Here is a 26,534-nt window from a genome sequence, read left to right as displayed (position 1 = left end):
TTTTTTTAAAGGCACCTCTCATTTTCTAGCTATTGCCTTCCAAATGACTTATATTTTGTTATAAAGCCTGAATGCTCAATGGATAGTTCAGTACTGAGAATGGAATATTTTTCAATTCACATTTGAATAGCCAGGTTTTCTTACATTCAGATTTTAATAAACTAGAATGACAATCTTTAAAACAAGCATGCTAGCCTACTATAATGAATATAGTATATACAGTAATTTAAACATTTATAACTATATATTATACTGCAAAAGCAAACAGCACAACACTTGTCATATTCATCATTATCTGCTGTGTACACTATCTCCAAAATGAAAGTACAAAACAGTAAAATGCACCTATGGTTTAGATATATATATATAGTCTATATATATTATATATATATCCCTATAATATATATAATATATATTTATAAAATATACATACATTTTAGACATATTCAAATAAATCTTCATCATTATCTCAAAAAAATTATAGCAAGAATACTGAAGGAATGAAAGTCAGATAACAAAAATTTCTCACAAAGTTCATTATCAGTGTTACAGCTCAATTTTCCCATTTTAGTCATAACTAAAATGATTATAAAAGCTAAATACATTGCATAACTATTTGCTTAATGGCAAAAACTGCTAAACTTGGTCAATAGAAAAATACTGAAGGTTATTATATTAATTATGTTAAATATCTACGGTGTGAGTAGCAAATGAGCTCCATATGACAACTGAGTTTTGAAAAGGGTACTGCAAGCTCAAAGAGATATATCCATAGCATGGGAAAATAAGGCAGGGACCCTTACCACCTGCTAATTACTCCAATACATTTTATCCGAACTATTTACAAGTCAAGGATTATGAAAGAACTGCAATGACTGGATCTTGAATTTACTCATGTTATAAATTTCCAATGGGTCAGGGGAAAAGTTAAGAGTCTTGTATATGCTACCACTTGGTTGATGGAAAACTCTGGCTCACTTCTAGGCTGAGATGATAAGAGTGTTAGTGTAGAATAACCTTTCTCTATATTCTCTAATGGCATAGTATTGGCTTCCTAAGGAACCTTCAAAATTGCATCATCTGCACAAAAGCACATAAAATGAAAAAAGAATAAAAAAAAATGAGGTTTTCAGAATTTCAATGACACAAGCAGGCAATGAAGACCTTGGAAAGAAATTAAAACAGTAAGCCGTAGAATAATAGTTTTGTGGTTATTCATCGTAAATATGCCATGTAAGGGTATCTGAATTGGAATTTACCAGTGTTCTACAACTGTTAGGTTAACAATTCACTCTGTTTACTTTGTGAAGAACTGAAAGGAATGTACGTACAAATTAAAGGTAAGATTGTATATCTGCATATAAACAAAAAACCAATCAACTGGTAACTTATGCTTAGGTGAATTTGCTTGATCACACAAAGAAGTTTCTTAAGCCAGCTTGTCAATCAAAGCACAAAGATTAAAAAGTAGTTGTGTCAAAATACTAGAGAATGTTTCTATTACATACATAAATTTAGTAAGGTCTTATTGCTTCAGAAAAAAAAATCCTGCTACAGAATTAGATAGCAGAAATTAAAAAAATATATTGTCAATTACTATCTGCAAAATTAGGAGAACACTAACACTTCAAAAAATAGAAGTAATTGGTATCAAAGTTTCTCTGGTATGACAATGGAACACAGGGAATAGAAATGTAGAACTTATTTTAATGAGTTAAATTATTTTATGGTTATAAGCTTTTAAAAGACTGGAAGTCTATGGTATATACATTTTGGCCAAAGTTGGACATTAATAATTTAAAGCCTATAATGATATTTTATTTGAAGGAAAGAAAAGAACATAAAGAGGGGCCATGATACTTATAATTCTAGACTGAGGATCATGAGAATCTCCAAAGCTGACTACATGTGGGTCCCAAAATAAAGTAAAACCTAGCCTTTCAACACATGGTCTTCTCCAAAAACAATACTGATTTAAACATACATTCCAACTGAACAACAGGGAAAGGTGAAGGAGGGAAGACCTTTTAGCCAATGATAAGGCATTAAACTCATCCATCTAGATTTCCAGGAGGTTCTTCTTAGAAATACTAATAGAGGACTTGATACCAAGTATATTGCCAAAACTATAATACCATACAGAAATCTGCTTACAAAGTATCTGTTTAGCACTTCTGAATAATACATTTAACATCATTTCCTCCTAAAAGGTAAAATGCCTCATAGGTGCTTTATGCAAATAGCTGCAAGGGGAGCTACATTAAAAACTTATCTCAACATTGTCTGGTCATTGTAGACAATGGGGTTAGTACAGCATATACAGTAAAGGTTATGTATAGTTTGACTACCTAATTCACTTGACAGGATTTTACAAGGGGGAATTAAATTTAACTTTTTACTCTTCCTCTACTCATTCCCAGTCATTCAGCTTTTAATAACCATTATATCATGCCCTGTTTGTTGAAGAAAGATGAGACAACTATACCTGTGTTTGCTCAGACTTGCCTACCAAATTAGGACAACTTGAGAAATAAAGCGCCATTTGGGGAGGGAGAAATCTGAAACTGTTTTCAGGGTTCACAGATTCAGCTGAGCTTGCAGCAACCTGAACAAACCTTAACATTAGCAAACAGTATTATGAATTGAAAAATTATACTTTAACAAATGTTCTCTGTGCCTTCAGCAGAACAAATGGGCAGCATGAGTAGATTCTTGCCCTGGTCTTCCATATCTCTTTTGTGCAGCTGATTATTTATAAAGAGCTAGAAGGGAAGATGAAGCATTTTGTCATACAAAGACTTTAGCCAGTGCATCGGCTCCAGCACTGGCTATATAGCATTTCGATGGGTGGAAAGCTACATCATGAATTGATTCTTCAAATTTCTTCCGATGAGCTGTGAATTCTTGGATACACGTCTTACTTTCCAAATTCCATAAACGAATTGAACAGTCATGACCTACACCAAAAGAAAGGAAGTTGAAAGGAACAATCACATCATTATGAAAATGATACGGACAAATAATCCACAATTGATGTACTTACTGCCAGACATCAAATAGAGGCCATTAGGATCAACTGCTAAACTCGTAACGGCTTCTAGGTGGGCTACCATTGAGTGGATCAGTTTGCCTTTGGAAAAAGAAGACTGTTACTTTACTGATGATTCTCATCTTGATCTCATACCATCTACACTATATTATGCTAAGTTCTCCTGTGTATTGTTGGATCAACAACTTTTTCAACAGTCACAACAATGCACAGCCCCTTCTTGCCTCCATTCACAGCAATAATGAGAGGAAAAGTTCAAATTTTAGTCAAATTATACTTGTCTTTTAAACTCTAATGTAGAACTCAGTAATTTTTTACATGTGCATTAATTAGAACTTAAAATATTAAGCTTCTACTCTGCATACTTTAGCTAAAAATTTGTTGGTTATAAGAACAGAGTCCACATTCACAAAGAGAAAAGACTGAGGACAAAGAAGGATAAGAACAAAAATATGGCTACAGTTTTCATGGAAACAACATACAGAGAGGTATTTAAAACATCAAATTACTGGCAACTAAGCATGGTCAGAAAGTTATCACACTATGTCAACAAGGCCAGTAGCAGATCATACGGGAAATAAGGCTGCTAAAAGTGCTTTCTTCTCAGCACTGTTGGTCATGTACTTTGGCGAAATATGGTCCAAGAAAAATTGGGAAAGCCCCGTGTCCCAATCAAATCAATCAGATTTTATTACAGCACAGACAAATGAATGGGTGAAACAAACCATCTTCAGTACTGAATTTCGTAACTAAATAGTAAATAAGGCTAAATAGTAAAAAACAGTATTTCGTAACTAAATAGTAAATAAGGCTATTCAGCAACAGAACAATGATACATGCCTCTGTTTCCAGCAAGTTTCTACTTTCCCCTTCATAGTGAAAGATCACATCCACTGGTAAATGAATGAATTTCTCATTATGTCCCTAGGGATAAACTTGACTCTACGGCCTAAATATGCAGTTTACTAAGTATCAAACAAAAATAATTCTATATTGTAAAATGAAGACTAGGCTTACCAGATGTGAATGGAATGAACACAAATGGAGCCAGGAAAGTGTCAGTGTTTCAGTGACTATGAAGTCATTATCAGACACCACAATTAGTCTATGCTCAGTATGGAACACTTTAGTGAATATCATTTCTTAATACATTCCTACCTGTATTGTTATCAAAGAATTTGATGTGCCTGTCTTCATGAGCAGTAATGCTAATAGGAAGAGTGGGATGACTGATAACTCTGTTTATTTGGCAGGAAGAGCTGGATGCTAAAACCGAAAAATTAAAAGAGTAATACCAATTAGTCAAAGTGTTTTTATTTTTTAACAGAAGGAAGAAATGAATACTCACAAAGGTTGAAAAGCCAACAGTGTGGCCAGGGGCAGTGGCTCATACCTATAACACTAGCTACTCAGGAGTCTGAGATCTGAGGATCACAGTTAAAGCCAGCCCAGGCACCAAAGTACATGAGACTCTTATCTCCAATTATCCATAATAAAACTGGAAGTGGTACGATGGCTCAAGGGGGTAGGGTGGTAGCCTTGACCTGAAGAGCTCAAGGACCGTGCCTAGGCCCAGAGTTCAAGTCCCACGACTGATAAAAAAAAAGAAAAAGAAAAAGAAAAGCCAACAGAGTGAGTTTATTTTACTTTTTTTTCATTCATTCTCCTTATTTCTGTAACTTCAATGGCAAAAATAAGAACTGCCTGAGCTACACCAGGCTGACATATTTAGAGGTACCCAGGAATTAGAATTCCCTGTTTTACTACCTGTTATCCTATGCATACTACCTACCACTTAATGTAAACCCAGACATTTCATTCTATAGTGTTCTGTGGTAAGTTTGCTAACTTAGTAAAATTGCATTATCATTGGCATGTAGATAATTCTTAAATTTAAATGTTACCTCTTTACATATATACCTTTGTCATAATATACTTGTGTTTTAAAGATAAATATGACGCCGAGAGTGATGGCTCACACCTGTAATCCTGGCTACTGAGGAGGCCGAGATCTGAGGATCAAGGTTCAGAGTCAGCCTGGGCACAAAAGGACCTGAGACTCTCATTTCCAATTAACTTCTAGAAAATGGAAAGTGGGGCTTGGCTCTAGGGTAGGGTGGTAACCTTGAGCTGAAGAGCTCAGGGACAGCACCCAGGCCGAGTTCAACCACATGACCCACACACACACAAAAAAAAGATAAATATGACACAGTTTTAAAATCTGCTCTCATTCATTTTTCCTAATCATAATAGAAAAGGTCATCATTTGACATGTTGGCCTTGGAATTTTTAAATGGTATCATTTTTTTGTGCACTATTTAAGAGTTTTCAAAGAAATTTCAGTCAAATGAGATAGAAACCCATATCACAGTAAATATTACCCTATATAAGGTGACAAAACTAGAACCTGTTTTAATGCCATGTAAAGGAGATGAGGTAACTGCTAAAACTAGTTCTTAAACTATTACTAGTTCCTATGAAGGCCTTTTTCCCTCCAAAATGAGTAATTAGGAGAAACTAGTTTAATGAATTACTTTTATTAAGATACTTTAAGAGGAGAAAAATTTATATAAAGGTAACACTAAGTTTAGAAATGACAAGGTTAAAAAAATCACATGATTTTTGAAAAAGAGGAAAATACGTTCTTATAAAATATATTACTAGAGGGCGGGGAGTTTGGCCTAGTGGTAGAGTGCTTGCCTAGCATGCATGAAGACCCAGGTTCGATTCCTTGGTACCACATACATAGAAAAAAAGCCAGAAGTGCTGCTGAGGCTCAAGTGGTAGAGTGCTAGCCTTGGAAAGTCCAAGGACAGTACTCAGGCCCTGAGCTCAAGCCCAGGGCTGGCAAAACAAACAAACAAAAAAACCCTAAAAATACATTACTGGGTGGCACCAGTGGCTCATACCTGTAATCCTAGCTCAAATGCTAGAGACTCAATTTGAAGACAATTTGAGCAGAAAGCCCACTAGAATATCTCTAACAAACAAAAAAATCAGGCTGAAGGATGCTCAAGGGTTGAGCACCAAATGTAACCAAGAAAGCCAAGAGGAGTTCAAGGCCCTCAATTCAAGTCCTAATAACAACATCTATCCATCTATCTGAATGAAACTAATGGTACACTACACTTTAAATAGTACTGAGATACTATTTAGACAACTGTATTGAAATTTCCTAAGTCAGTGAAACTCTTTTTTTTTTTTTTTTTTTTTTTTTTGCCAGTCCTGGGCTTGAGCTCAGGGCCTGAGCACTGTCCTTGGACTTTCTCAAGGCTAGAGCTCTACCACTTGAGCCTCAGCACCACTTCCAACTTTTTTCTATGTATGTGGTACCAAGGAATCGAACCCGGGTCTTCATGCATGCTAGGCAAGCACTTTAACCACTAGGCCAAACTCCTGGCCCCGTCAGTGAAACTCTTAACTTCAATTAGCTAGCAAAAAGCTTTGGAGTTGAGGCTCAAGGAATAAAGTACTAGCCTTGAGCTAAAAAATGTAGCCTTGACCTAAAAAGCCCAAGGACAGTGCTCAGGCCCTGAGTTCAAGCCCCAGGACTAGTCAAAAAATAAACAAATAATTTTAAAAATTTATAAAAGAAGCCGGTCATGGTGGCTCACACCTGTAATCCTAGCTACTTGGGAGGCTGAGATCTGAGGATCACAGTTCAAAGCCACCTGTTATCTCCAGTTAATAACTAGAAAACTGGAAGTGGGGCTGTGGCTCAGGGATAGGGTGATATCCTTGAGCTGAAGAGCTTAGGGACAGTGCCCAGGCCCAGAGTTCAAGCCCCATTGCCCACAAAAAAATAAAATAAAAAAATAAAAGAATACTTTTTATAATTTTCAAATAAAAATCTTCCTTTGAATAGAATTGAAAGTTAGTCATTTGGTACCAAGTTAAATTTAACTATGTGAGGAATAACAGAAATACTGTTTCAATATTATGAATGTTATGAATGTTCAAAACTGCTTTAACTCTTTAAAAAATCAATTATACTATGTTTCTAAATAAAAGTGTTTCAAAGTTTAAAGGTAGAACACTTTATAATGTCAGTACTTTTTCATAGTTGGTTCCAGCAGTAAAAATTTTGATTAAGTTAAAAAAACTGATCAGAGCAGACTCCTTATTAGTATACATACTTGAATCTATATTGGATTCTAAGGTGAGAATTCGTTGTTGTGTTTCCATGTTAAAGATGCTCGTATAGCCTTTGCTGAAAGATGCAACCATATGGCTCGGGTCACTGCTCACAAGATCCACAGAGGCAGGGATTCCCAATTCTGAAAACATCAGAACATATTGAAAGACAATAGCAATTAAAGTTTATTTAAAAATGTGCTCAAAATGTAACAAAACCAATAGTGGCAGGATTTCCTTAGTGATCAGGTAAGGCTTACCATTAGCATTAGAGTAAGAATTAGTTGATAACTATTCAAAGAAAAGGATTTCTTTACAACTTCTAGTCTATTTTAGTTTTGATGATGATGATGATGATGATGATATGTATGTGCATGTAAAGATCATAATTATAGATGGTAAGCTAGGCATTGGTAGCTCACACCTATAATCCTAGTGACTCATGAGGCTGAAACCTAAAGACTGCAGTTCAAAGCCAGCTATTCATAGTCAGTTTGGACAGGAAAGTCTGTAGGACTCTACCTCCAATTAATAAAAACTATAAGTAGAGCCATGGCTCAAAGTAGTAGACCACTAGCCTTGAGCAAAATGAGCTCAAGGACAGCGCCCGAGCCCTGAGTATAAGACCCATGACCACCACCAACAAAAAATAATAGTAAACTCATATTTAAAAATCTGTAAGTAGGGCCGGGAGTTTGGCCTAGCAGTAGAGTGCTAACCTAGCATGCAGGAAACCCGGGTTCGATTCCTTGGTACCACATACATAGAAAAAAGCCAGAAGTGGTGCTGTGGCTCATGTGGTAGAGTGATAACCTTGAGAAAAGCCCAAGGACAGTGCCCAGGCCCTGAGTTCAAGGCCCAGGACTGGCACAAAAAAAATCTGTAAGTGCTTAAGTGGTAGAGGACTTTATCCATCATGAACTTGTGAGTTTACATCCTATTATTACTTTAAAAAATTGTAAGAAAATCTAAAAACTTGGGGAGAAGAATGAAGAGTAATTTATTAAAGTACTTTATACTTTATGTATGGATATGTCACAGTGAACCTGTCATTCTGTACAATTAATATACACTAAGAAAAAAAGAGGTAAATGAACAATTAACTATAGCTTAATGAAATAGCTTTGAAATAATAAATAGAACCAAACTGATAATGAATTGCAAAAAGATTATAGTGAGTCAAGAACTGGGTACAAAAGAGTATAAACTTTATTCTTTCATTTCATAAAGTTTAGGGAATGACAAAAGTAATATAATTGAAAGAAATCACACTAGTGAGTACCTATTATAAACAGAGAGGAGACGGATTGAAAACACAAAAGAACTCTGGCGAGGTAAAAGAAAAAAAAAAAAAACCAAACTCCCAGGCTATAATCAATTTTTAAAATTTAAAATATATGCTTCATCACCAAATACTAGACTTTTAAGATTTACAAGCTAAAAAAAAAATTCCTTGAAAAAACAGCTTTAAAAAAACTTTACATTTGGGCCGGGAGTTTGGCCTAGTGGTTAAAGTGCTTGCCTAGCATGCATGAAGACCCGGGTTCGATTCCTCGGTACCACATACATAGAAAAAAGTCGGAAGTGGTGCTGAGGCTCAAGTGGTAGAGCCCTAGCCTTGAGAAAGTCCAAGGCCAGTGCTCAGGCCCTGAGCTCAAGCCCAGGACTGGCAAAAACAAAAACAAAAAACTTTACATTTAAGTAAGAGTTTATAGAGTTATTTGCTTGTTTTAAAAAGAGATTTAGCATTATAGTCTAAGATACATACCTTGATTATCACTAAATACACTTAGTGCTGGAGCAACCTCCATTGTGTTCCACAAACGGAGAGTGCCATCTGCTGAACAGGACAACAAACGTTGGTGTGCTGCACTGTAAGCCAAACCCCAGACTGCATCCGTGTGGCCTAACAGAGGTCCTCGCAAAACAGAAGGATCTATGCAAATAAGCAAGAGTACAAAATCAAGAGAAAAATATTACAAAGGTACAGTCACAGGTTCCACAGAAAATAAAATATGTAAAAATGAAAGCTTCTGTTAATAAAGTGAAATACTTTCCCTTGTTTCTACTATTCCTTTGAAATAGTGTAGTAATTAAAAACAGGCTTGGTAATATACAACTGTGGAATTTAAATGTACTTAATTAAAACTTAAAAGCACATACTTTCTTAAAAGATTATTTTTATTTCTCATTAAGTGCTAGGAGAAAATTTTTGTTTGCTAAATTTATGTTAACTTAGGTTTGGTGGCAAAACTAAAGTAATTATAAAATTTAAATACAGTTTTATGACAAATGACACTTTAAACCATTATACAGCTTTTAAATGATTCCACATTTTAAATGGTTTATTTTTAGAATCAGATACTCTTGAAAAGGATTCAACAAAATGGCCTTGGGACATTTTAAACCATTTGACAACTTAACTGAAAACCAAACTATCCATTCTTATGCACTGTTTTCCTTTTCTTGGGTCGGTAGCGGGGCTTGGACTCTGGGACTGGATGCTGCCACTGAGCTCTTCAACTCAAGGCCACTGTTCTACCCCTTGAGCCACAGAACCACTTCTGGTTTTCTGGTGGTTAACTGGAAATAACAGTCTCATGGACTTTTGTGCCTGGGCTGGCTTTGAACCGTGGTCCTCAGATCTCAGCCTCCTGAGTAGCTAGGATTACAGGCATAAGCCATCAGCCACTGGCTCTTACATAAATTCTAAAGGAGAGCTCATGGAATTATCTGGTAATAAACTATAATATGGATTTGTGCCTAGGATACTGTTTCCAAGATTTAACAGAAATTTCTTAAACTTTTAGTCTAAATATCTGGGTGGCATATACTAAACACCATAAGCTTCTATAGCCCTCCAATAACTCATTAAAGGATAATTCATTTTCCTTCAAAGTTATCTGTCAACAACTATGATGAAATATGATTATAGGTTAGAAATAATGCTTCAAGAATCATACAGATGTCTAAAATGAAGAAAATAGTTGTTACTCAAGCTGAGTATGGGGAAATAGGAACTCTTTTCTCAGTATGAATGTTTTTCTTTCATATAATGTGTATCAAATCTATTCCTAACCAAACAAAGGGAGATATGATTCGCTTGTTTATTTTCAAAAATACCTAATTTTATCTTTACAGCCACCATGGAAAAATATGCCAAACTAAAACACTTTTCTTTCAAAGTTTTAGGAATAGCATACCATAAGAATCATAGGGATCAATGTTAGGATTAGTGGTATTCCAGCTCTGGATCAGTCCATCAGTACCACCGCTGTAGCACTGCTCACCATTGCTGCTCATCACCACACAAAGCACTGGGCCTCTACAAAGTCAAATAAATAAAACAGGGTAAGTAAGTAAATCACTGTTCTCAAAAATCAATACTATGATGATCTTTCAAGAACACAAATTCTTAGTAACTCAAATGGCTTTGTATTTTTCTGCCTAAAACAATGAATGAATGTATTGTTCAAACGTTGTTCAAATCAGAGGTTATTAAACTATGGTCGGTAAGCAAAATTCAACCAGTAGTCTGCTTCTGTTCAGTACTCAAGCTGACAATGTTTTTTATGTACGTGTGTGTGTGTGTACATGCGCGCGTGCATGTGTATGTGCATGTGTATGTATATGCCAGTCATGGGGCTTGAACTTGGGAACTAGACACTGTCTACCCGTTTTTGTTTTTTTTTGCCAATCCTGGGCTTAAGCTCAGGGCCTGAACACTGTCCTTGGATTTTTCTCAAGGCTAGAACTTTACCACTTGAGCCTCAGCACCACTTCTGCCTTCTTTTTTCTATGTATGTGGTACTGAGGAATTGAACCCGGGTCTTCGTGCATGCTAGGCAAGCACTCTACCACTAGGCCAAACTTCCGGCCCTGTCTACCAGTTTTTTGCTGAGGATTAGTACCCAACCACTTGATCCACAGCTTCATTCCTGGTTTTTGGTAGCTAGAGATAAGAATCTCATGAACAGACTTTGCTATATGAGTTGAACTGTGATTCTCAGATTTCATCCTCCTGAGTTATATAGCTAGGAATACACCTGGCAATTCTTTCTGTCTTTATTTTTGTTTATTTGTAAGTAGTTGTAGAAACATAATTTGATGTGCCAGGTCATGAGTACAATGCTTCTTGATCAATATCACCACTTCCTTTGTTCTTTTCCATTCTTCCCCTCCCATCCCTATACTGTGTAACTTTTACAGTTCATTTTTCACATAATGAATACTGTTTCTTTTTTTTTTCTTTTTTTCTTTTTTTTTTTTTTTTGCCAGTCCTGGGCTTGAGCTCAGGGCCTGAGCACTGGCCTTGGACTTTCTCAAGGCTAGAGCTCTACCACTTGAGCCTCAGCACCACTTCCGGCTTTTTGCTATGTATGTGGTACCGAGGAATCGAACCCGGGTCTTCATGCATGCTAGGCAAGCACTTTAACCACTAGGCCAAACTCCCGGCCCCATGAATACTGTTTCTAACAGTCGATTTTTTAAGTGGAATCTTAAAGGTGAATAAAGTATATTTCTTCACATTCATAAAGACAAAATGAAACAACCAAAGAATATATTGCACCAAAACTTTGAGAGTTCCATCTCCAAGACAGACATAAAAACAAAATAAAACAAAAAACCAACTGGAAGTATCTGGCCTACAAAACCAGAAAATACCTGGGCACAGTGACTCACGTCTGTAATTCTAGCTACTCAGGAGGCTGAGATCTGAGGACCAAGGTTCAAAGCCAGCCCAGGCACAAAAGGACCTGAGAATCTTATCTCCAATTAACCTCTAGAAAATGGGAAGTGGGGCTGTGGCTCAAAGGTAGGGCAGTAGACCCTTGAGCTGAAGAGCCCAGGGACAGCACCCAGGCCCAGAGTTCAAGCCCCATGACTATATATATATTACATGCCAATATATAAAAAGTATAACAATCTCCATGTAAATCCATCTGCCCAGCTTTTGAATATGTTTATGGTCAATTATCTTTAAGAGAAAAAGATTGCCAAGATTTCTTTATTTAAACCTAATTGTCTCAATTTTTACCTTTTTTTTTTGTCAGTTGTGGAGCTTGAACTCTGAGCCTGGACACTGTCCCTGAGCTCTTCAGCCCTAGGCTACGTCCCTACCCCTTGAGCTATAGCCCCATTTCTGGTTTTGTTGTGGTTAATTGGAGATAGGAGTCTCATGGTCTTTAGTGCCCAGGCTGGCTTTGAACCACGACCCTCAGATCTCAGCCTCCTGAGAAGCTAGAATTACAGGCATGAGCTACCACACCCAGCTTCAAATTTTAGTTTAATATGGACACATCATGCAAATAAGAATTTTCAATAAGGATCCTATTTGGTAACAATAAACTGGAATCTAGTACAGTATTACCTGTCAATTCCTTTTACCTCTATAAGAAAACCATAACTAAGTACTAAAATTAAGAAATGAAAATAAGTAAAATAAAAATATCCTATGAAAGATTGTTTACAATCCTGTATTACAATGATACTGGTCTAAAATAAAAAAAAAAAAAAACACAAGCCTGGTGCTGGTGGTTCACATCTATAATCCTAGCTACTCAAGTGGCTAAGATCTTAGGACTGCAGTTCCAAGCCAGACTAGGCAGGAAACTCCATGAAACTCTTGTCTCCAATTAACCACCAGGAAATCAGAAGTGGTACTGTGGCTAAGAAGTGGTAGAGCACTACTCTTGAGCAAACAAAGCTCAGGTAGAGCATTCAACACCTAAGTTCAAGTCTGACAACTGAGAAAACGAATAACTAACTAAATAAATAAATAAATCACATACTTACTTGTGGGCCCTGAATGTATAGATAGGCTCTACATCAAGAGAAGTACTCCTAAATGAGAAAGGAGACAAATAACAACTCTAAATTTCAACAGTAAACAAAACGACAATGTGTATCATTATAGTGCCTTTAGAAATACAGTTACTCTGGTAATTCTCAACCATACCATACATAAGAAAGCTTATCTAACTCCACTTACCTTTTCCTGGTGTCAAGGAACAAGTTTTACTTAGTAGTAATTCCTGTGCTACAATGGTTTTAGCAATGTTATAATTTCCTTGACTTAAAGGAGAGACAACTTTATTCAGGAAAAACAACAAGGGTTTTTTAAAGATACACATTTCTAAATTCAACTTCCAGTTCTGTCATTAAATGATTGACTTTAGGTAAGCCATTTAGACTTGTACAACTTCAGATTTTTTTTCTTAATAGAAAAAATGGTGACAGTACCACACACTCATCTGATTAAATTAATTTCTACAATTGAAAAAAAGAGCCCAGAAAAAATGTTAGGGGGAAAAAAAACTGCCCAGGATAAAAATCACATGCAGGGTAGGATTTCAACAAATGGTACTTTGATTTCCTTATCTTTCCATGAAAGTTATCCTTAATTCTATAGAAACTGCCCAAGTTGCAGTTTATTCGTAACTAACAATATTACTATGGCTACTATGGGTAAACTATATTACATAACTTATCATGAAAATTGAATTTAACCGGGTGCTGGTGGCTCACACGTGTAATCCTAGCTACTCAGGAGCTGATATCTGAGGATCGAGGTTCAAAGCCAGCCTGGGCATGAAAATCCATGAGACTCTTATCTCTAATTAACTGTCAGAAAACTGAAAGTGGCGCTGTGGCTTATAGTGGTAGAGTGCTATCCTTGAGCTGAAGAGCTCAGGGACAGTGCCTAGGCCCAGAGTTCTAGTCCTACAACTCACCCCCCCCCAAAGAAAAACTGAATTTAAAGTCATTTAAAGTATGTTGTATTGCAGTTATTCATAAACATTTATCATCTCTCCTCAAATCATTTTCAGGTTTTAAGGCCAAAGGTTAAACAATCTGTTATTTTCATGTGAAAGTACTAAACTATCACCAACAAGAAATTTGTTTAATTCTTTTTTTTTTTTTTTTTTTGCCAGTCATGGGGCTTGAAGTCAGGGTCTAGACACTGTTCCTGAGCAATTCTTTTGCTCAAGGCTAGTATTCTACCACTTGAGCCACAGTGTAACTTCTGACCTTTTCTATTTATGTAGTACTGAGGATCAAACCAAGGGCTTCATGCATACTAGATAAGCATTCTACCATTAAGACACATTCCCAGCCCTGTTACAATACTTTTCTAATTGAGGCATTTATAGCTCTAGCTTACTATGAATATGTTAGAACTAGACCTAGCACATTGTGATTAAAAAAAAAAACTAAAACTGTAAAAGGTGCTATATGCTACTGATTGATAAATCAGTGTTTTGTCTATTCTATATATGACTCAGAAGAAATACCACTGATCTCTTTCAAACTGGGCAACAGTTTTTTTTTTTTATCAGTTAAAAAATTCCAATAGAGTCCTCCATTTCATATTCAGGGCACTTCTGTACCTCACAGCAGAGTTCTTGATGACAGATACTAGTTTTGAAAAATGTGATCCAAGGAAGAAAAGGAGCTCCAATAAGTAGCCTACCAGGTAGAATCAAGTCTACTTTAGGGTCTGCTAAGGTTTATTCTAAATCATGTCCCTTGACAGAACAAGGGTTCAAGATAAGAACTAGCAACTAAGTAGTGTTTTTCAGTTTAGAGATACTGGTTGGCATGAACAGTATCTCAGCTTAAAAAGTTAAGACTCAAAAAAGTCCTCAATAGCTCTTAAGCAGCCTTTCCTCTCTTCCACAATGTACATTCAAACTCAGTATAGAACAGAGCAGAAGAAGGTAAAGATGTGGTCATTTTAAACATGCCTATGTTATTAACAGGATGAATCTTCAAGAAGAGACAAGAGGTTCTCCCAACAAGGCAGACATCAAAAACACTGCATGTAAAAGGATTGTAAATCAGCATTCATAAACTCTGGGGAATACCATCAGCTTAAAACATTCTTTTCCTACATGTCAGTTTTTCCAACCTAACATTAGACTATAATGAAAGGAAAAACAGTAAATTACATGGCATTGTAAGGAAGAACGAACTGGAAGATACATTTGAGAAATCGGGCAGCAAGTAATTAAGTGTTTTCTTACTGCTGAGAAACTTAACTAAAATAACAAATAAAGTTAGAGTACAACAGCCTCACTTTTTGGCTGGCGCTGTTTTCTGCAAATTCCACATTTTCAGTGTATGATCCTCTGATGCTGTTATCAAAACAGGCTCAATGGGGTGGAAAGCCAGGGCTCGAATGCCATCAAAATGACTTCTTAATGTAAACTTAGGGTTCCAAGTCTTTCTCAGTGCATCTTTATTGTTTGTTATCTATCAGTGAAAGAAAACAAAGATAGAGCTCATTCAGGATAGGAGAAAAACTCCTTACATGTAAATGTTAATTCTTGTTGAGAATTCAACCATCACATTGTACAACTTTCAAATCAATAGTTTTTAAGTGTAAACAAACCATTATCATATGTCAATGGTGGTTTTCTATGAAGAAATGGTAAGAAGGAAACACTTAATGTGACTCAATTTAAAAAGAATATCAAATGATAATGGAAAACCAAACTTTCACAAATTCTAGTTGAGATCTTATATGCCTTCCAAAGATTCATATGCTGAAGTCTTGGTCCCCAGGCTAGAGCACTACTGGGAGGTGGGAGAACAATCACAAAATGGGCCAACTGAAAAGTAGTAAGATCACTGAGGAGTATACCCTTGACAGATGTACTGAGACCTCTTGTCTTTATCTTTCTCTTTGCTTCCCAGCCACCAGGTTCTCCTAACCCTTCCTCCCATCATGATATACTTTACATAAGCCTCCAAGAAACGAATCAACTGGCCAAAGAATGAGAACTTAAAAGTGTTATGCAAAATAAATGTTCCTTCCTTGTAAGTTAGTTATCACAAAAATTTTGTCACAGTGATAGCATGTGACTAATACAACTAGGACAGTTCCTTAAGCCAACCAACTCAATCTAGTTATAGTATTGAAAAGTATAATTTTGAGGACTGCAGCATAAATTCAAGTAGTAAAGCACCTGCCTAACCAGTCCTGAGTACTTGTCTCTCTCATCCCAAGGAAAAAAATTATTTGGGGTAAGGAGTTGAAAAATAAGTAATCTTTACATCCATTAACATTTTAAAATACGGTATTTTTTTAAACATGTTCAAACTTGGGCTGAATTTTCTTCATTAAACTGAAAATCAGGTTTATAAATTAGAAATAGAAAATGTTAGGAGAAGCAGTCAGATAGTAAAAAAAAATATACATTTTGGGTAAAAGAAACACATCATCAAGTCTTTATCTTCATAGTAACTTCTTTCTAATAACTGGGGAAAACAAAGCATTATTTTTTTCATTCTAAATATCAAGAAAAATGAAGCAATAGTTGGCATTTATTTATATTAGCACTATATATGACTTTTTCACATTCAAAAAGTCAACTCATACTATGTTAAAAGAACCTGGCAAGTATTGGTAGACAGTGGAGAAATATCCCATAATAACATGAAAATGAACAATATTAACAACAGGTGCTACATTAAATATTATTTGTTATTTTGAACATTACTGACCAGGCAAAATTTATCATTTTAATCTTTAGGTTACTTAAAATAGTTTATCTTCTTATTCATTTTTGCAAAGTTTGTAATCAAAGCTGAACCAAGGTCTATACTTGTGAAGATTTTTAACACAACCATATTTCTCTATAAAACCAACTTTTAATTTTCAAAAACTAAGGAAAAACATAAAAAAATAAAACTACCACTTACATCGTAAGCTAATGAATCTGCTTCGTTGGCCACGGTAAGACCTGCTAATTCTCCAAGGCCCAGTTCACTTTCAAGGGCTTCATCTGCTCCCATAATGAATGACTTTCCAGAAGAGGGAGGAAATGTCAGTGCTTCCACTAATGGAGAAAATAAATTTTAAAAACCTCTTAAAAGTGTCAAGAACTAGTCTCGTTTCTTGTATCAAAGGTCTTTATAATGTGCATACATGCAACTATTCAAAAATGTTATACAATATAATAAAATTCAGTGAACAGAAAATCTTGAAGTTAATTGTCATTGCCTTATCTTTTCCACAACTAAAGGCATTTATCTAATTAGAAAAGTGAAGCTTGAAGGTGGGTGCAGTGGCTCATGCCTGTAATCCTAGCTATTCAGGAGGCTGAGATCTGAGGATAGAGGTTCAAACCCAGCCCAGGCACTGAAGTCTGAGACTCTTATCTTCAATTAGCCACCAGAAAACAGGAAGTGGTGCTGAGGCTCAAGGGGTAAGGTCGTAGCCTTGAGCTGAAGAGCTGAAGAGCTCGAGAGAAAGGTGGGGGTGGGGGTAGGCTTGAAATAAATCTACTGGCTTTCCTTTTTCACTGTATAGAAGACAAAGCATGTTTCCCCATCTGATATTTCATACTAATTACCCAAATCATTGCTATCAAATAATACTTAACACTTCCAGTAATTCTCACCACTGCTGGATTCAATAAAAATAAAATCAATCAAGTCTATAAGTGTGGCTACTGTTGAGGCAAAATTAATTCTGAGGAAAAATTAATTTGTAATGTCAAAAGTCAGGACTATCAGGGCACTGGTGGTTCATGTCTGTAATTCTAGTTACTCAGGAGGCTGAGATCTGAGGACTGGGTTCAAAGCCAGCCTAAACAAGAAAGCCTATGAAACTCTGTTCTCCAATTAACACCAAAAAGCCTGGCTCAGACATGACTCTAGAGTTGGTGTCTAGAGCTGATTACTCCATTGGTGACAAACACTTATGAGAAAGAAATTAACTTTTTCTCCTAAGTTAAACAAGTCAATTATATTAACTACAAAAATTAACAAGATTTTTTTCTTAGTGGTATAGTCAACCATATCTAATATTACATACATATTTGTTGAGGGCTGGGAGTGTAGCCTAGTGGTAGAGTGCTAGCCTAGCATGCACAAAGCCCTAGGTTCAATTACATATACAGAAAAAGCCAGAAGTGGTGCTGTGGCTCAAGTGGGAGAGCACTATCTTTGGGCAGAAAATGTGTCCACGAACAGTGCCTAGACCCTGAGGTTCAAGCCCCAGGACAGGCAAGCAAAAAAAAAAAAAGTTGAATACACTAAATAGTATTTTTTGACTTTTTCTTTTTTAAATTATTTAATATATTTTAGTAATTAATAGAATGGTTACATTATATTTGCCAGATAGAAGGTGCATTATTTCAGACATTGCTACCCTTTCGCATGTTTTTGTCCCCATTTCCCTTCCCCTACCCCCTTGCCTCATCTTGTTTTCCCCCTTCCCTACCCTATTTCAAATAAATAAACATATATACAATGTATCAGATAACAAGGTAAGATACTGTAACAATATGAAATAACCAAGAGACAACAAGAGATAAGAAGTAACATAGTACATTAAAAACAACAATCACACATTATATGGCTCTTGTTTCTATATCCTGGAGATCCTTTTATTTAGCCTTATCCTATATGGCCTAATGTATCTAGGTTTTGCCCTATTGTAAACTTTTGCTAGGAGAGTCCAAGGTTTTAAATCATAATTTTTAATAATACAGAAACTCTACTTAAAATCCTTGTCAGAATAAAACCACATAAAAATTATGTCATTATCAAGTCACTTTATAACATAAGAGCAATAATAAAAATAGGTTTTGCCTAAATGCTATATGATATGTGAGGTTTTGTTTTGTTTTGTTTTTTTGCAGGTCCTGGGCTTGAGCTCAGAGCCTGAGCACTGTCCTCGGACTTTCTCAAGGCTAGAGCTCTACCACTTGAGCCTCAGCACCACTTCTGGCTTTTTTCTATGTATGTGGTACTGAGGAATCGAACCCGAGTCTTCATGTATGCTAGGCAAGCACTCTACCATTAGGACAAACTCCTGGCCCGATACCAGAGTGTTTTAAACAATGCGAAATATTTACTAATATACAGTGGAAATTGTTTAAGTTAGAAAAATACTTTTCAGGCCAAATTTACAAAGAAACTACTCTTTAAAGAGTAGTACCCTAGATCCTAAGGCAGAAGCTTTTTGCTTATTTTATCTTTATTTGCAGATAACTTTGCTCAAATGTGAACTAAAACAACTTCAAAGAAATACTAACATCCTGACCATATGCATGCATTGCTAGGCAAGCACTCTACCACCTGAGCCACACTTGAGCTTTGATCATATACACTGTATGGGACAACTTTAACCAATGCTCCAGAATTGCTAAGTAAGACTAAAAAACAAAGAAGGTAACAACTATATCCTCACACACCTATGGATAGTCAGCAGATGTCTGAAGAGAGGAGCAACAACGGCAACATTCTCTTTGAGTATCTTGTTCTCTAAAGGCCTCAAAACTTAAGACTATAGCTCACATTTCTAATTATGTAGCTATGCCTCTTAAATATAAAATTACCTTCTAAATAAAGATCAAGTGATGAAATTACAGACCACACTTAGGCCATGGAAATCTTTTTCTAAAAGTAGAGACTAGAGACCAAGAAATATGTCACACAATTAAATATACAATTTATTCTCCTATTCTCATGCTCTCCCGGCCCCTCCTTCTTGATCTTTCCCATTTTGTGATGCTGAAGATTAAATCCAAGCCTTGCACATGACAACTAATTGTTCTACCACTGAGCTACATACTACTACCTCTGAGAAAACAGTATTTATATACCAAAAGACTTAATGTAAAAAAAGGTGGAAACAACTACTGAATAAAAGTATTCAAAAGAGGATTTGTTTCATCTCAATAATAATATATAGTATTAGAGTTGTAAGTTTTAAAAAGTTATTGTTTTTTTTTTGTGTGTGTGTGTGTGTGTGCCAGTCCAGGGGCTGTGCCACTTGAGCTACAGCTTCCTCATTTCTGGCTTTTCTGGTAGTTAATTGGATACAATAGTTTCACAGGCTTTCCTATCTGGCTTCAAACTCCAATCCTCAGCACTCAGCCATCTGAGTGCCTGCTAGGACTGCAAGTGTAAGCCACTGGCACCTAACTTAAAGACTATTTTAAGTATAAAGTAAAATAGGTTACTGTATTTGAAAACTGTAAATATATGTGTTAAAGGCATGTTGACAAGGAAACAAAAGAAGCTGAAAATGTCACTCAAAATGTTGGTGAATTGTAGCCACACACACTTTTTATCACTAATAAATAGATTAAATAAAATTTGTGTTGAAGCTCAAGTAAACATTACTACTTATTTTTGCCCTTAATTTTCTTGGTAGTTGAATGATATTTGCACAGTGCCTACAGGAACTAGAGGGTATTATAAACCAAAATGTAAGAGTTCATTTAAAGTTTATGAAAGTTTATGAAGGTGTAAAGATGGAAGTGGGAATTAATCTTATTGAATCCAAAAAAGCCAACATTTAGGGATTACTTATATACATCAAATATTTTCAGAGTAAAATTCTATAACAGGAGAGTCCTTTATAGTAATTAAATAACTGAGTTTACAGCTTTGTGTTTAAGTACTTTCTGTGTTCCAGACGATCCTAAATCGGTACCTTCATCTGCCCTGCTGATTTCATGTTCAGGTAGCCTGGAGCTGCTGGGTCTCGAAGGTGAACCCACAGATGGCTGCAATGAAGGAAGTTCATCAACATCTCTCAAATTAGCAAGCATATCTTGTAGTTTTGACCTATTGGGCCCTAACCAAAAAAAAAAAAAAAAAAGGTGGGGGGGACAGGGAGAGGAAACAAAAGAGGAAATAGAGTTATCCACTGCATCATAATTGTGACATCAATTTTATTTCACAACCACCAACATTTATCTTTAAAAATATCCTAGCATATTTCTCAATAAGAATTACTTTCAGTTTTAAAATTACCATAAAAGTTTATTTCTTGAAATGTATTTTAGACATTTTTTTATAAATTAAACCAATGGAATCACTATTTGAATGAAAAAGGATGTTTATGCACAAGTTGGACCAATTAACAGTCATTATTATCTATAATCAAATCAATGATTTGTGCTCTAAATGTAGACACCTCAGACTGTGAACTGTGAAGTAAAGCAGTAATAAATACCCCTGCTTGTTTAAATTGCATTCACTGTCTTACATCCTGAAGCTATGGGACCCAAGGTGAAATCTCATGCCCTACTAATTACTTACCTGAACTTTGATTCTTCATTCTCCCACATCCCTGTTTTGACTGTTTTATATAGGATAGAGGCTGAAACAGATCTTCGGTAGTTTTTCCTGTTATAAGTTTAATTAAGAATGGGAAAATCTTACCCATAGTCCATTATGTTTTTTTTCCCTAAACCAGCAAAGTTATAACTACTTCTAAGCAATTTTAATTAACACCTAAAATATATTTTAAGATAGTATGATTGGAGTACACAATTTGACTGGAAAAAATATATATGTATACTAGATCAATTTAGAAGATTCAATTTTTTCCAATGAGACCAACTAAAAATTCATTATGCTAATTTATAGGCTAATGGTTCATTGCTCCCATTCAAAGCTTTGTTTCTTTTATCATAAATCTTCACTTGCTCCTCACACTGCTGCTTAGCAAGCTAATAGGAACTAAAATGAGAAAAATCTGTTGAATTTCAGTCTATATTTCTTCTACCTGAGATACTAAACTCTTTCCCCACCCCAGAATAATTTTTTATGTATGATACTGAGAAAAAGCATAGATTCTAATCTTCAGATTCAGGAAAATCCAATCATTTCATTAGTAAGAATATTGTTCCAGTCAAATGGTGCAATTTTAGATCTTAAGTGCTTCCAACTACAGTAATTATCTTGACACTTGACAAGACCTGAATCATCTCAGTGAGAGAAGATGAATTCTATGTAAGTGTTGACAAGATTTCCAATCAAAATATCCTCATATTTCAAGATATCCATTCTTACAGCAATAATGACTTAAATGTGTTAACTATTAAGCTAATCTGGAATATTCCTCAAGTATGAGATAAGCAGTCTTCTTCAAAATTTTAGTTTAACTGCTTGGTCATGGCTCAAAACATCATGACAGGGCGGGGAATTTGACCTAGTGGTAGAGTGCTTGCCTAGTATGTATGAAGACCCAGGTTCAATTCCTCAGTACCACATACATAGAAAAAAGCTGGAAGTGGTACTGAGACTGAAGTGGTAGAGTTCTAGCCTTGAGAAAGTTCAAGGACAGTGCTCAGGCTCTGAGCTCAAGCCCAGGACTGACCCCCCCCAAAAAAAAACAAACCCAAACAACAACAAAAAAACATCATGACATTAGCAGGGCATGGTGGCTCACACCTGTAATCCTAGCTACTAAGGAGGCTGAGATCTGAGGATCAAGGTTCAAAGCGAGACAGGACACAAAAGGACCTGAGACTCTATCTCTAACCACCAGAAAATGGAAAGTGGGGCTTGGCTCAAGGGTAGGGTGGTAGCTGAAGAGCTCAGGGACAATGCCCAAGCAGTAGCCTTGAGCTGAAGGGTTCAGGGACAGTGCCCCGGCTAAGTTCAAGCCCCATGACCCACCAAAATAAATAAATTAAGTAAATAAAGTAAAATAAAACCATGACAAATCATGTCTCAGGATATCTGTGAAGATTAAATTTTTATAGTATATTTGAATAAAAGGTATGAAATATTGTTTTAATATTAATCTTTTCCATTCTAATTTATGGAGATAGTACTAAATGATATCATCTCTTAGTAGGTAATTGTTGATACTATATTACTAATGATAAAGAACTTTTTTAAAACATTATTAAATTCTCAAGTATTTAAAAATAAAGTTCTAAATGTTTTCAAGTAACTATCACACTGTAAAATAATTTCATTCCTGGATTGGTCTTGATACAATTAGAAATAGAGTGATAAATCATATCTTTCTGTTTTTTTTCAAGTTATAAATACATTTTTTTTTCACTAAGTTTTTATTTCATTCTCACCTTAAACTGCCTTTATATTATAATGGATGAAATTTCTATTACCATAAAGGGGAGGCCTATGTTCAGACTGACAATGAGAGTGGAATATGAGGTTATTTAACCTTGCTCTCCTAAATAGACCTTTACCATTGTTTTTAAAGATGTTCTGAAAGAGTATTTCCAGTTTACATACTTAACTAGGTCTATTGCTAAACTTTTCATTTGCATAATGAATTATATGATTCACAGGGCTGGAACTTTCATTTTAGCTTATTTTTGATAGAGCAAAGATATTGTTGAAAAGAAAAAAAGGTAACTAGTAAAATTACTATGAATTAAATTGGCCAAATTATTTTTAAAAATACTATGTTTTTGATTCTGTGCCCTGTATAGCATATAGTGGTTGTGAGCAAATGAACTGTCCATTGTGAACATAGAGAAGATTCAGGGGTAGAAATTAACTTCTTTTTGCATCCAAAAATCTTAAATTATAAGCAATATCTCTGCTGATTTGCCAGAAAGTTAGGAATAAACATCACTGTAATTCAGCATATATACTTTGAAAATCAACTTATCACTGTTTAGAGTTCAATACTCTTAGGAGGCTCTAAATGTATTGTTTCCATACTCATATATGGTTTTTTTGCTTCATTTCATAATCAAATGGCTAACCATTTAATTTCAACCCCTGAGAATAGGTGAAAGTAAAGAGGTCAGGAGCAGAAATGAAAAAGAGTAAGTAGCTTTAGGAAAACATTGAAAAAAAAAACTTGGGAGATGTAAAAGTGGCAAGATTTATGGTTTACAGATACAATGTTTTCCACTTACTCTTCACCCCTTTTTTCCCCTTTCTCTCCTTTTTGTATTGTTCCTTGAGTTTGGTAATTACTCCCTGGTCCACATTCCAGGCTTCAGGCATGAGACATTGGTCTTCCTTTTCTAAACAGAGTGAAACAAATGAAATAACCTTTTTCAATAAGATATCAAATATTCTAATCGTCAGTACGTCTGATAGAAACCATTTTCTCTACAAGCATTATTAGCCCCAGAAACTGAACCACTGAGAGGTAATCATCAATCCAATCCCTAATCAAGAATAAATTTCCTCTGAAAGAGACATGTGAAAAAAAAAACCTCTAGAAATTTAAGTGACTTTTAACAAATTAAGTCCAAGTATCTTGCTCTCAAGAATCTCTTGCTAATATTCATTCCATTTTGCAATTTCTTTCAGGAATAGAATTCCACAAAATATACTTCATATTTATTTTTGTAATGAAAGGAGATTATCAACAAAAGATTATACAAATTCATCTGTAATGATCTATTTCAAGACTTAAAATTCTAGCATGTGTTCATTTACATACTCTTTATTTTACTGGCATTAAAAATAACATTTTGAAAGGCAAAAGAATGAAAACAACTGCTGTTAGTTGATAAATTCTGAAAGTAAGAAACTGAGCTTTTAACCAAGGCAACAGTGATACCCTTAAGATAATTTCTTAGAAATGAACTTTACAATTGTGGTGGGGAGGGGGAGAGAGATTAGGGGAGAATGGGAGAAAAATCGGGGTAGGGGGGTTAACAATATTTGACAAGAAATGTATTTACTACATTACCTATGTAACTGTAGCCCCTCTGTACGTCACCTTGACAACAGAATTAAATTTTTAAAAAAGAAACTACGCTTCTAGTAGAAAAGACAGTTAATACTATTTCTGAAAATTTTTAAACAGTAAATATAAGCTTGATCTTTTATACTTACTATAAAATAATATGTGTTTAATAATGCCATGGAAGTGTTAGCTCAAAACTCTAGTTTGAATTCAAGACCTGTGTGGTATACTGCTCACTCTATCTTTCCACTGGAAAGTCAAACACTGCAATTTGAACATGCAAACTCCCAGTTTCCTCCTCATCCAACCTGTTTCCATAGGGTTCTCTACTTCATATAATAGCAATTCTAGACTTCTATTTGCTTAGACTATAAACTTTTCTCTTCCATGCCAGAATGAATATTTCAGAAAATATTATTTTCTCTATATTCAAACATATTTAGAATATGAATTCTCAACAGATCACTTTACTTCTTTGACCACTGGGATCTCTTGCTAGAAATACTGCAATGATTATTTCCCCTCCTTCAAAAAGTTGGTTATCAATGGTTCTCTGGGTACTCTATTCTTAGTATAGCAACCAGAATAATGCTTCAAAACTCAGATCATACCACTCTTCAACTCAAACCCTCCCATGGCTCTCCATTTCACCAGTAATTGACATGGCCCTACATGATGTAGCCATAAGGATATTCTGGAATCACTATGCTCCAACCACTCTGGCTTGCTTGAATTCCTCAGGCATTCCAGGAGGATTGTTATCTTGGCATCTGCTTTGACTTTCTTCCTTCAACACACCTCTTTATCAAGTACCACTGGGCCAAATTCCGAATCAGCTTTAAGTCTTTTGTTCAAATGTTGCCCTCTCAAAGGAGCTAACCGTGGCTCAGTTCTTTGCTACCCTCAACCTGAGCCCTCCTTATTTCCTTTACTCTGTTCTTTTGCTCTTTTCATATCATTTATTAGGTCTACTGCTCAATACCTAATCTCCTGTTAGTTGACTGTGAGCACCACAGGAGTATTTTTACCCAGAAGGTCTAGTACATATAAAACACTAGATCAAACAATATTAGATCAAACAGTATTAGAACACTAGATCAAACAGTATTAGAATTATCAGAAATTAGTCAGAACAAAACTCCTGTTTGTTTTTTTGTTCCTGTTATGAAGTTTTAAACTCAGGGTCTCATACTTGCTCTCTCACCTGGTGCTCTATTACTTGACCCATTCCTCCAGCTCAATTTTTTGCTGATTATTGTAGATAAGGAGTTTTGTAGACTTTCTGAAAGGACAGGCTTCATCCTCAATAATTAGGCTTGAGCCACCAGTGCTCAGCCATAAACTTATCTCTAACAAGTTTTGGTTCAGCTTAGAATTTGAGGTAGGTATGGTGATGTAATGCCTTTAATTCCAGCACTGGGGAAGCAAAGGCAGTAGGACTAAGAGTTCAAGTAAACCTTGGACTACACTGCTAGAAAGACTAATCCAAAGGAAAAAAAACCTTAAAATCTCATTATTTTTATATACTTATGTATTAAGTCTTAATTTTTCCATAATAAACTTAAAATTAAAAATGTAGACATATATATATACTTATTTATTTTGCCAGTCCTGGGGCTTGAACTCAGGGCCTGGGCACTGTCCTTGGATACATTTTGCTTAAGGCTAGTGTTCTGCCACTTGAGCCACAATCCCGGTCCCAAGATAGTGGACTTATTTAATAATCATTTATAATTTTAGCATTTTAAGCATCCAGCACATTTCTTACTATTTTTTAATACTTATTTGTATTAAGTAGTTGTACAAAGACATTTCAATTCTGTAAGTCAGGTTATGAGTACTGCACATCTTGATCAATGTCACCTACATCTTTCCCCTCTCAGCACTATCTTCAAGTTATATGGTTCTGTT

At 35.4% G+C, this 26,534-nt stretch overlaps 1 protein-coding gene across 3 annotated transcripts in view; it reads right to left on the bottom strand.

The window, feature by feature from the left end:
* Positions 1-440: 440 nt before the first annotated feature.
* The window catches only part of Strn (striatin), an 84,876-nt gene continuing 58,782 nt past the window's right edge, over positions 441-26,534 (bottom strand). For 2 of the 3 annotated variants that reach the window (XM_090337154.1, XM_090337156.1), the window contains exons 8-19: positions 23,839-23,949; positions 21,251-21,337; positions 20,640-20,783; positions 16,892-17,028; positions 15,264-15,439; positions 12,980-13,027; positions 10,387-10,508; positions 8,952-9,119; positions 7,186-7,326; positions 4,208-4,315; positions 3,044-3,130; positions 441-2,957 (exon numbers count right to left, since the gene is read on the bottom strand). In XM_090337154.1, coding sequence (XP_090193280.1) covers positions 2,788-2,957; positions 3,044-3,130; positions 4,208-4,315; positions 7,186-7,326; positions 8,952-9,119; positions 10,387-10,508; positions 12,980-13,027; positions 15,264-15,439; positions 16,892-17,028; positions 20,640-20,783; positions 21,251-21,337; positions 23,839-23,949 — 1,499 coding nt within the window. In that variant the 3' untranslated portion in view covers positions 441-2,787. The remainder of the gene's footprint in view (positions 2,958-3,043; positions 3,131-4,207; positions 4,316-7,185; positions 7,327-8,951; positions 9,120-10,386; positions 10,509-12,979; positions 13,028-15,263; positions 15,440-16,891; positions 17,029-20,639; positions 20,784-21,250; positions 21,338-23,838; positions 23,950-26,534) is intronic. The other variant, XM_090337155.1, reaches the window with a different exon arrangement.

This window comes from Megascapheus bottae, chromosome 7, assembly GCF_031878675.1.
Source record: "Megascapheus bottae isolate mThoBot1 chromosome 7, mThoBot2.hap1, whole genome shotgun sequence".
Taxonomy (NCBI): Eukaryota; Metazoa; Chordata; class Mammalia; order Rodentia; family Geomyidae; genus Megascapheus; species Megascapheus bottae.
This window is presented reverse-complemented; position numbering and strand designations above follow the sequence as displayed.